The 12,085-nt window shown below is 46.8% G+C and overlaps 1 protein-coding gene across 3 annotated transcripts in view; it reads right to left on the bottom strand.

Annotated features, from left to right (window-relative positions):
- HSCB (HscB mitochondrial iron-sulfur cluster cochaperone) overlaps positions 1-12,085 on the bottom strand; it is a 176,298-nt gene that overhangs the window by 71,140 nt on the left and 93,073 nt on the right. For all 3 annotated transcript variants that reach the window (XM_085636238.1, XM_085636237.1, XM_085636236.1), the window contains one exon: positions 1,722-1,769. In XM_085636238.1, the coding sequence (XP_085492364.1) occupies positions 1,722-1,769 (48 nt within the window). The remainder of the gene's footprint in view (positions 1-1,721; positions 1,770-12,085) is intronic.

The following is a 12,085-nucleotide window of genomic DNA, read 5'->3' as shown; positions in this document are numbered from 1 at the left end:
AAAAAAATTATAAACAGGAGGATGTTAGTAAGTTAGCTGGAAATACATTTTGATGTGGAAATCTGGAAGAAGATATAATATTAAAAGTATGGTACCACATCTTTTATTTAGGCATCAAATATTAAAACAGCATTTTACATCACAGTTCAGCATCAAGACAAAATGATGGGTTTAGAAAGACACTAATGCTTTTATAAGAACAAAATCAATCCTTTATATTTCCAGAATCAGATTGGCTATGATATGCAAGTTCAAATTCTCAGTATGATACAATTTTCAACAGGCATACTTTTACCTTCCCTTCTGTATGGTGTTTTAAAACATTAAAGAATATAATAAATTGCCAGAATTAAAGTCCTACATAATGATTTCATCCCATTTTTTCCATTTCAGCAAATGAGACACAGGAGGTTGGCTAACTTTCCCTAGAGAATTCTGCAAATTGGAAGTCAACTCAATGGGTACTTTTACAAGTGTAAATGCTTGTCAGTTGGTGTTTGACCTCAGAAAGTGCAATAACGTGCATCTGTACTTACAGTCTATATAAAACTTTTATTTACATTACTATGGGCTTAATTATGGTGTCGGGCGGAAAGCCATCCAACAGCTCATCAGAGGTTTTCCGCCCAACATCATAGGTTTCCGTCCGACCGCGTTAACACAACACTGATGGTCGAGGGAAACCTGCGGGGGAATTCGGCTCTGTTTCCGGTGAGCTCACAGAGCCCATCCGGGCAGCGGGCAGAATAGTAATCCTATATTCCTATAATGACAGTGGAGGCAGCCTCGGCTCCTCTGTCGGGGTTACGATGTCGCTTTCTACCTACCCTTTCATAGCGGTCCGCCTGCCATGAAAAGGCAGGCCGAAAGAGACTTTGGGGCCCCTAGCAGGGCCCCCTTTCCCTTTGCTATTGGGCACTGGGGGCACCTATGGTGCCCCCTAAACATACCTGCACCGTGTGGTAGGCACTGCATTGTGCCTGCCACACGTGCAGGGATGTTTGAAAACATAAATTTTTCAATAGCTCCTTGTACTGCGGTCCTTTTTCGGCTGCTGCACAAGCTGCAATTAAAAAATGGAAGTTTGCGACTGCCCATAGGGCGGATGCATCCTAATTCAGGGGGTGGAACCGCCAACTTTTAGTCGGGCGGTTCCATTCTGCTACAGTGTCGGTCGGACACTCGTCCCACAGACAGCTTAATTAGGCCCTATATTACATGGTACAAAACACTGCGGCTTACCTATCGTCTGACAAAAAGTATTGTATCCTAAATATTACTTACAAAAATGTCTACATGCAATTGAGTTATATATTTGAAAATGATATTTAGGCCGCAATATTTATTGCAGACAATATCTTTATTATCAATAGTCTGATATACAACAGTAGCTATAAAGTTCCCTTGCCATATTTCCAGCTCTTATGGAAGCTATCAAATCTATTATTCTGAGCTGTGCTTTTCTCATGATTCTAAAATAAATTCAGACAATAAAATGCATGAACTTATGTTTGTTGGCAGAATGGATATATAGATTTAAAAACTGAGGGATCATTTACGGAGTGGCTTTGTTAGAGGGCAGTACAACTTTGAAACACTGGTTTTAATCTTCAATAGACGATGAGGGCTCTGTTGAAATGTTTTGCTATCCCCATGTTGGTAATCGTTCACACCCCAAACCCTTAGTGATCAGACTAAAGCTATACACATATGTACAGTACCTTTTTCAAAAGCTTTACTAACGTCCTCTGTCAAGTCTTCATATTTGGCTGAAAACACAAGTACAATGTTAGCGAACAATGTATTTTTTAATACACATTTCATTTAAAACTACAAGGTGAAATACTAGAACCTATATAAAATATCAATAACAATAGTTCATGTCCTTCTACTGGTAAATGTCTCCTAAATATGCTATTCTGGCAACAGACATGAAATAAAGCCTACAGAAGTAACAGTACACTGAAAGGAAGAAGAAGAATAGTGAGGAAGAGTAGTTGGTAGGCCAACCTAGCTAAACCACGAAGTCCTAGCAATTTAAGAGTAGTACGCTTGCGTAGACAGTGCCAGACAGACAATGGTAAGATAATTCAAGGAGGTTTGCTACGAAAGCAGAAACACAAGGAGTACTCATACAGGGGATAGATGGTAAAATGGAATTCTATGTCAGGACCGGAGGCGAGGATTATGCTTTTCTTTCTACGCTTTATTCACAGCAGCCCTTCAAAGACACAAAACTACTATTCCCATGAATCAACGGGAATATAGAAAGAAAACAATAGAGAGTCCCAAGACAGACAGTCCCTCTGCCATGCACCAATTACAGGGCCCTCAGGAGCATGTAGTCCTCTGTCCCTTTCCACTGGTCCTCTTTCTTTCGCTGCTGCAGCCAAAGATGAGTGTTTTGTATTCTTCTCCAAGCTATTTGTATTGTATATGCAGTTTCATGGGTTAAAATCCTACTGGCGGCATAGCGCGCTGCCTGCTGGCTTATCCTTCGTGCGCTGTGTCTCTAAGCTGGCGTTAGGTGCGCATTGCGCGTTACCTGATTTCCTTTGTTTGGCCCGTTGGATTTTAGGGATGCTGCGCTACGCGCGCGTGTTTCATCCGCTTTGATCATCTTATCGTTTGTGAGGCGACCGCTTCTCGGTCCCTCGTGCGGCCGTGGGAGCGTCGCTCTCCCTAACGGCCGGGTAGCTGTGGTGCTCAGGCTCGCGGTGACTTCCTCCCGCCGCTAGAGGGCGCATACGCACGTCCTCTCGTTCGTCCGCGTCTCGGCACATTCCGCGCATTGCTCACAGAGACGCGGACGATCAGTGGAGCCTTGCCTGTCAGTTACGCCCTCGTGGTCTGTATAAACTGCCTTTTTAGGCAGCAAATAAGTGCTTACGCCCCGCGAACGCTCGCTTTCAGCGAGTCTGTATCTGCCATTAGGCAGAGAGGTGATTAACCTTGTTCACATAAAAAAAAAATTTAAAAAAAAAAAGAGAAAAAAGGGGCCTGTATTTGCATGCATGTTGTTGACGCTCCTGGGGAGCCTAGTATTGGGACAATTTTACTGGCAGGTAGCCCCCTTATTCTACTGCACCAGGGCTGTGTGTCCCAGGGTTTTTGGACCAGTCTAAACGCAGGCATAGCTCGCCCCTCATTCGGCTGTCCCCCAGCCTCTTATTACGTGGTTGAGGCAACCCCTCATTAGCTACCCACTTACCTGTGCGGTGCTCTGCTTCCTGTATAATGGAAGAGTATCAAGAAGAGCCCTATCAGGATGACCAGTGGGAGGAGGATCCCATTACGTCTCTTCAGTGGGACGATGACTTTTATAGTGTGGTGGATGATTCCATCTATAGGGCAGTGGAGCAGGCCATGGGTCCTTTAGAGGACCGCCTGTCTCATCGTATCGAGCAGGCTTGCGCCCAGTTATCCAAGGCTTCTCAGGCCCTCCCTGCTTCCGCGCCCGGCGACAGTGTTATTCCTGACGATCCCCAGGTCCCTCCTGCAAAGCGGCCTAGGGATTCTGGGGTGGATTTAGATGCCTTCGCCCGCCTTAAGCAGGCATTTTTGGCGAGCAAGCCCGTTCAAGAGCCTTCATCTCCCCCGGGGGACGGGGATGCAGGGGATGCGGACGAGGACCCTGGCCCTTCCCGTCCTTGGCGACCCACCCGTCCTGAGCCTCCTTCGGACCCGCAAAACCTTTGCGCGGACATGCTTGATCCTGATGATGTCCTTCATTCCCGGTCTTCCGACTGGGCTCCCTCTGAAAAAGTGGCCCAGTATGTGGCCAGTAGGATCCGCCGGCCGTTAGAGGCCACAGCCAGGAGCTGTCTGCGGGCGGAGTGCCCCCGCCCTACTTTGGAGGGTAAGGTGGCGGCTACCCCTGAGATTGATCCGCGCATGGCCACCTTTCTCCAAAAATTTGTGAAGGATCCTAAGAGGGGAATCGACAGATCCTGGCGGGCTTTTCAGGGTAAGCTCCTCGATATCCTCGGCCCCATAACTAAAATCCTGGACATGGCCGAGGAAGCTAAGCAGTCTGGGTCTCTTATTTCCCCGGAAACGCTCTCCGCTTGGGCGCAGCGAGTGGTAGTTTTCCTTGGGAATGCCAACTGCGCGCTTTCTACTGAAAGGCGCAGGAGTTTACTTATTAAAGTGGACCCCAAACTTGGGGATCTAGCCGACTCGGAAGCTGGGTCCGTAGCGCAAGGAGGTCTTTTCCGGGAGCCCTTTATCAAAGAATTGGGCAAGTTCGTGAACACCTTCACGTCCTTGGACAAGGCCCAGTCCTCAATACGTAAGGTTTTCCGTCCACCTGTTTTTAGAGGGGCCGGACGAGGTAGGGGCCACTCGTCCGACCGGCCAAATTAGGGCAGAGGGCAAGGCTCCGGAAATGGTCAATACCAGGATCAAGCCAGATTCGGCAATTTCTATCCCACCAGAGGACGTCGTGGGAAAGGCAGAGGCGGAAGGGGCGGTGGAGCCTCCGTTGTATCCGGTGAGTGTTCTCCCTTCTTCCCTTCTAAGGGTGGGGGGCCGTCTGGCGCATTTTTTCCAGGCCTGGACTTTTGTCACAGGAGACGCCTGGGTCCTACAGACCGTGCGAGGATTTCATCTAGAATTTCACGGGAATCCGGCGCTACCCCTACCCCTGCGCCCTCTAGTCTTCTCGGCATCCGATGCCGTTTTGGTCGACCGCGAGGTATCCTCTCTTCTCGACAAAGGGGCAATTGTGGAGTCCGTTCTACATCCCAGGGGTTTTCTAAGCAACCTCTTTCTGGTGGACAAGGCGGATGGTACACAGCGTCCGGTCATCAACCTTCGGGAGTTCAATGGGTGGCTGGTGAACCACCACTTCAAGATGGAGGGGATCCATCTTCTTCGCGACCTCCTCCGACCCGGCGATTGGATGGCGCGCCTCGATTTGAAGGATGCTTATTTTGACGATTCCCATCTTTCCCCCACACAGGCGGTTCCTCCAGTTCCCTTGGCAATCCATGGTATACGAGTTTACCACCCTGCCCTTCGGCCTCTCCTCCGCGCCCTGGTGCTTCACCAAGGTGCTGCGGCTGGTAATCGAACGTCTGCGAGCGTCGGGCATGCGTCTCATCGTCTACTTGGACGATCTGCTTTTGTTGGCTCAATGTCCTCGAGCCCTGTCGTCGCAGCTGCAGACGGCTGTCAACCTCCTTCAGAGCTTGAGTTTCGTGGTCAACGAGGCGAAGTCCACGTTAGTGCCCGCTCAGAAGGTGGTGTTCCTGGGGTTTGTCATAGACTCCGTGGAATCAACCCTCAGCCTTCCTTCCCGGAAAATGACAAAGATCCGCCACGAGATCCGGAGAGCTCTTGCTCAATCCCGCCTGTCTCTCCGTCAGCTTGCCAGGATCGTTGGGCTTCTCTCGGCCTCCATCCAAGCAATTTTTCCGGGCCCTCTGCATTACAGGGCCCTCCAACGCCTCAAAGCTCGTCACCTGCGCAAAGTTCTTTCCTATACGCAAAAGGTCGCCCTCTCCGCGGACGCCAGGGAGGAGCTCCAATGGTGGTTGACCAACATGGAGGCGTGGAACGGGCGGGCGATCTTTGGGTCCGCGCCCGATATTGTCATAGAGTCCGACGCCAGCAGATCCGGCTGGGGCGCGAGATGTGGAGATTTCACTACAGGAGGTGTGTGGTCTCCGCAGGAGCAGCAACTTCATATCAATTGTCTGGAGTTGTTGGCGGGCTCGTTTGCCATCAAATTTTGGACCAAGGACTCGGTCCGGTCCTGCGTTCTCCTCCGAATGGACAACATTTCGGCAGTCCGGTACATAAATCACCTGGGGGGCACGCGTTCGCGCGCTCTGGCGGACTTGGCGGCAAATTTTTGGCAGTACTGCCTCGATCATCATGTCTCCGTTACGGCGGAATATCTTCCGGGTCTCGACAATCAGGTGGCGGATTTTCACTCACGGCACTCCCACGACATGAGCCTTTGGAAGCTTCACCCCGGGGTTTTCGCCGACCTTCAGGCTGCCTGGGGCCCCTTCTCGACAGACCTCTTTGCTTCCAGGCTGGGCTTTCAGCTACCCCGGTTCTTCAGCTGGAGACCGGACCCGCTGGCGGCGGCAACGGATGCATTCCTGCAGGATTGGAGGGAAGAGGTAGGATATGCCTTCCCGCCGTTCGCAATGCTGATGAGGGTCTCGGCCCAGGTGCGCCGCCAGCTGGCGAGCATAACGTTGATTTCACCAATATGGAGGTCTCAAGTCTGGTTTCCGGTTCTTCTGGAACTTTCTTGGGATTTTCCAATCCCACTCCCCCACCTTCCGACTCTTCTGCTCTGTCCGGACGGACTTCCTCATCCTCTCATCACCCAGGGTTCTCTGGCCCTGATGGCGTGGAGAATTACAGGGGACGATGGGCGGTCCCAGGCCTTTCGGCAGCGGCTGAGAGACTCATGTCCAAGGCCTGGGCCAATAGTACCCTCAAGCGGTACTGCTCCACGTGGAGACGATGGGTTCGCTGGTGTCTGCGACGGGGTCTCAATCCCTTGGCAGCTGATGTAACGGACATACTGAATTTCTTGGCAGCCTTGGCGGAGGAGGGTCTGGCTTATAGGACCATTAACACCTTCCGTTCTGCTAATTTGCTGGTCACTCGCTGGTGGATGGCTCTCCGGTGGGTGAACACCCCTTGGTTTGTCGCCTTCTGCGAGGGAGTAGACTTTCCTTGCCTCCCGAGCCTCGCTATTCCCAGTTATGGGACGTCAACCAGGTGCTCAACCTGTTTTTGTCGTGGCAACCCAATCGTTTTCTATCAAGGAAGGAACTCTCGGCCAAGCTGGCCATGCTCCTCTGCCTCATATCTTGCAGGTGTGTCTCGGATGTACGAGCACTGGACGTGTCAGGACGAATCTACTCTCCGTCCGGGGTGACCTTCACGATCCGGCGTAGAACGAAGTGCGGGACGACTTCAATTTCTTATCCCGCTTTCCCGGATTCACCTAAGTTGTGCGTTGTCGCTTGTCTTAAGGCGTATGAAGAGATGTATGAGGAATTCCGGCCTCCGGGTGAGCAACAGCTACTCATTGCATTGAAAAAGCCTCATAGGGTGGTGTCCTCTCCCACAATTGCCCGTTGGGTTCGGTGGGTGATGCAGGAGGCCGGAATTGACCTACGGAGCTTTGGTGCCCATTCGGCTAGAGGAGCCATGGCGTCTAAGGCATTCGCCCTGGGAGCTCGCTTGGAGGACATTCTGAATGTAGCAGATTGGACTTCCGAATCCACCTTTAAACGGTTTTACTTTAAGCCGGTGCTGGACATGGCACACTCGGTGGTAAGCAAGCTTTAAACGAGCATAATTCTCGCCTACGGTCCTGACATAGAATGAAAAATTTCCTAGCTATCGTAACGGAAAGTTTCAATTCTATTAAGGACTCGGAGGCAAGGATTATCCCACCCAGGGTACCTGTTTCAGGTCTGTTTCCCACCCTCGTACTTGGGTAAGTAATGAATTTTATCTTTGATGAGACTATGTTATGACTTTGTGTTTGCTCTCGATTTGTTCCTGTGATGCAGTCTTTCTTCCCTAATAGGATTAAACCTTAACCATTGCTGTCGCTTACCTTGTGCTTTGCTTCTGCAGGCGACGCCGGTAAACAAGACTCCTGAAAATCTGGATTGGCTGGCTAGAGCGACGAAAGAGGACCAGTGGAAAGGGACAGAGGACTACATGCTCCTGAGGGCCCTGTGATTGGTGCATGGCAGAGGGACTGTCTGTCTTGGGACTCTCTATTGTTTTCTTTCTATATTCCCGTTGGTTCATGGGAATAGTGGTTTTGTGTCTTTGAATGGCTGCTGTGAATAAAGCGTAGAAAGAAAAGCATAATCCTCGCCTCCGAGTCCTTAATAGAATTGAAACTGTCCGTTACGATAGCTAGGAAATTTTTCATTCTGCCTCTGGTACTGCCTTGTACTTACCCAACAGTGTATTCACCTAAAGATCAATGTGAAAAGGATAACTGATAGTCAGTGGCAATGTACAGATATGCACTAAGCCTATGCCCAGAGAACTCTCAAAGTAGCAGGAGCCAGTAATAATACAGATCTAATTTATTTAGGAGATTTTGAAATATATTTAAGGTATTGTGTATCTTATTATAAAACAGGAGCATCTGCAAAATATGTATAAAAACATATTTTCTTATTACAGTCTAGTTGTGAATCACTAGACACATGTAATAAGAAAATACCTTAGCTACTGTAATGTAATGCTTTATAACAGTTCAGCTTTATCATGACAATGTGTGCTGCTAGAGGCAGCAGACAATGCGAAAGAAAGGACACTGAGCAGAATCACAACTGGTGCTTAAACAATGAGTTAGAGAACTGACTTTTCATCTCTACGACATTATGGTTCCCTTGAATTGTCAGTCATAAGCAGAAAGGAGACATGTTTGGCAGTGCAGTTTTGAAAGCAGAAATTAAGTTACCACATTCTGAAATACGTTTTTTGAAAGTGACTTACATTAAACTGATTATAGTACACAGGAGCCTGCAATCCATATATACAAGCCTATCTCTAATTTCTTAATTACAGTTGAGGTCTAACATTGCTGGTCACCTGTAATAATGAGATGACCAACTGTTGAAAGTTATTACATCTAGGGCCTCATGTAGGAAGCCAAATACAGGTCGGTAACGGCCGATTTTCGGTAATTATACCGTTACCGACCGGTATTTTGGCTTTTGGTATGTAGGGGGACAATTTCTGTATTCGGAATTTACCGAATCGGTAAAATTACCGATTCGGTAATTTTACCGATTCGGTAAATTCTGAATACAGAAATGAGATGTAGGGGGAGTGTGTGGGTGATGTTTTGAGTCGGTATTTACCACCAACTAATAGTTGGTGGTAAATAAAGTATGGATGGTGAAATGCAGTTTATAGCGCCTACAAGTGTGCAATGTGGCAGACATACATGCCCTTCGGGCATGTATGTGTGCCACATGTGCACACATGGCCGAATCAGGGGTGCAACAGGGTGTCAATGTGACACCCTGCCACCCTTGCATGTGTTCCCCCCATTACCGAATCGGTATTTACCGATTCGGTAATGAGGCATACCTTCCCATCAATGGGAAGGTATGCCTCATTACCGAATCGGTAAATACCGATTCGGTAATTACCGAATTATTCCGAATCGGTAATATTTACCGACCAATTACCTACATATCATTTACCACTTCATAAATACCGAATCGGTAAAATTCGGTATTTATGAAGTGGTAAATGTGTCCCTACCTACATATGGCCCCTAGTGTATTATATTATAATGCCTGTTTTCAAAAAGCAGCAGCCAAGGTGAAAGGCAGGTCACATAGCATCATCACAGCAGCAGATTAAACAAGGATAAAAAGAATAGACTTTTGCCTCTCCTTATATGTTTTTTTATAAAAATGAACAGTGATCAACAGAAAGGAGATAATTATGGCAACATGTTTAGTTTTATGGCATTGCATGAAACACAGAATCCATCTGAATGTTTCTACACATTCAGATTTACAGCAATTTTTAATCTGACTTATTTAACCATATTAAAATATCTTTGTGCAACAAATTGCTATCTGCTTTTTGGAGTGTTTAATTTTGCACTACACTTTCCACTTTTAGTCTTCACGCCTGCACCCATACGATCTCGTTTGTATGAAAAAACACACCACATCATTGATTTAAGTGGTTTGAGGGATGGGTGATGGTGTGGCCATGTATTAGAAGAAATTAAAATCACGCTGCTTTATCTTAAAATTATATTACAAGTCAATTTCAGCCTGGTTTCTCTATATGGGCATGGAACACCTCAGTGACTTGCAAAATCCTTATAATGTACCGCAAAGATTAGTTGTAAAATCAAATTTTATACAAGATAAAGTAATTACTAGCTGCCTTGTAGTGTGTTTAATATTGCACAATAGATTCCAAATGTATTGCACATTTCTGCCACTGTACCATCTCTGCTATATGCAAGTACAAGAGATCGATGACTTAAGTTTTTGGGAAGAGTAAAGACCATCTATTATAAGGAATAAAACACATTCCGGTGTCAAGCTAGAGACACAGCAGATGCATCAGTCACTGAAATGGGGCTAATGAGCTATCTAATAAGTATCATAAAAAGATAGAAAGCATGTTCAGCGTTCAACAACTTCAAAAAGGAGCTCATCTTTGACTTGCAATATCTCTAAATTATAAAAATGTGTAAATCATCTTCGCTTTTCACGTTGGTGGGTAAGATATTTTGTGATTGCTGAAATTACTCACCATGTTGTTTTATACGGAGACCTATTATAAACCACATAAACTCCTAACAAACACATCTGTGCCAGGTCATGAGGCACAAAACTGAATTTTTAGGTTGAAGAATTGAAGTTAGGGCACCCACATAACCATGTCCCCACACTTGGCTGCCGGCTTCCAGATCGCAAGTCACTATTCTTATTCTAGATAAAGGTCTGCAATGGCCCAGAGAGTTACATGCTCACTGCGGACACCAAAGTGAGACCAGCAAGTCTCAAGTTCAGTGCTGAGCATGTCCTTCTCAAACCTATTGTTTCTGAGGCTGATGATCTCAAAACTCTTGAAAAGGGTAATGGTGGCATCAATTGTGTAAAACAGCAGAACTGCTGGAGGGAGCTACATGTAAAAAAACAAGACATTAATGTAAAAAGTTCAACAAGGAGAGTGAGTGGGAAAAGCTCTCATATTGGGAAACAAAAAGTTACTTCCCTTCAGTAATGCTTTTTCTGGTGGATACTCTACCTACCTGCGGATTCCTCTTTTTTTTAACCCTCTAAAGCTCCAGGCATGATCCGGAAAACCTTTCATAGCTCCTACATCCTAGTAGGTGAAGCTATTGTGCCTTTGATGGTCTCTCTGTCCCACCCCAGACAAGACAACATGGAGCTGCATACAGGTACCGTAAACGTCCACAGACATCACTTTACCACTTCTTTTCTACACCTGAAGACATGACTTACATAATTGAAGTAATAACTGGCAGTAAGCAACATCTAACTTGGGACCTGAAAGTTCGCACCACAGGATAGTGTGGCAGGTTTGTGGTGAGGAATCTGCAGTTACATAGAGTATCAACCCTATCCCTGAAACGCCTGGGGGAGGATGTTTAATTTTGTGGATCTTGGGCTGTGTAAAAATAGGGTGGTCGTGGGTCGTTTTTGATAAGGAATTGTGCTTCCTTTGTCATGATCCACCCCCTTTCCTTTCCTGCCTCTACCAGAAATGAGATCTTCTCCATCACATCTTAAGTAGGGACCTGCCTTAGTAATGTGTACTACCTGTCATCATTCAATAGCCTGAGACATTGTTATGTTAAAGGAACTTAATATAGTGCGAAGACTGACTCCCGAAGGAGTTTTTGAGCACTGTTCCAAATAATGACAAGCCAACTCATTAAAAGAGCCAGGTCATCAGCAGTTTTATAAAGGTGGTAAAGTTAATGGAAGAACAGATGTGGAGAGGAAGCTTATTCCAATGAAAGGGGGCCAGGTAGGAAAAGGCCCGACTGTGGTATCTCGAGGAACAGATACAATGGGGGCATAAGAAAGCTCTGCCTTTAGATCTAAGATTTCTGCTGAGGAAGTAGAGGGTAAGCTTAGAAAGCAGATAAGCCAGGCCCACACCTGTCAAGGGCTTCTATGTCAGACAGAGAAGCATATGGAAGGACCGCTTCCTAACTGGTAGCCAGTGAAGAGACTTCAGAGTGGGCAACGAAGAGGTCCTTGTAGGGTAATTCGAGATTGAGGCGCGCTGCTGCATTTTGTACCACTTGCATTTTTTAAAGCAGGGCTTCATGGGCAGCTACCAGTAAGGTGTTTCCATACTCCAGGAGGCTCATAATTAGAGCCTGGATTAGCGTTCTCCTGGACCTCAATGGTAACCATTGGAACACCTATTTAAGCAATCGCATGGTAGCAAAATATAACCACTGACAGACCGAATATATTCCTTCATGTAGAGATTATCATCAATCACGAAACAGAGATTTTTGACAGCCTTCCTCGGGCAGGGAGCAGGGTCTAACTAAGACATTCAT

This window comes from Triturus cristatus, chromosome 11 (assembly GCF_964204655.1).
Source record: "Triturus cristatus chromosome 11, aTriCri1.1, whole genome shotgun sequence".
Taxonomy (NCBI): Eukaryota; Metazoa; Chordata; class Amphibia; order Caudata; family Salamandridae; genus Triturus; species Triturus cristatus.
This window is presented reverse-complemented; position numbering and strand designations above follow the sequence as displayed.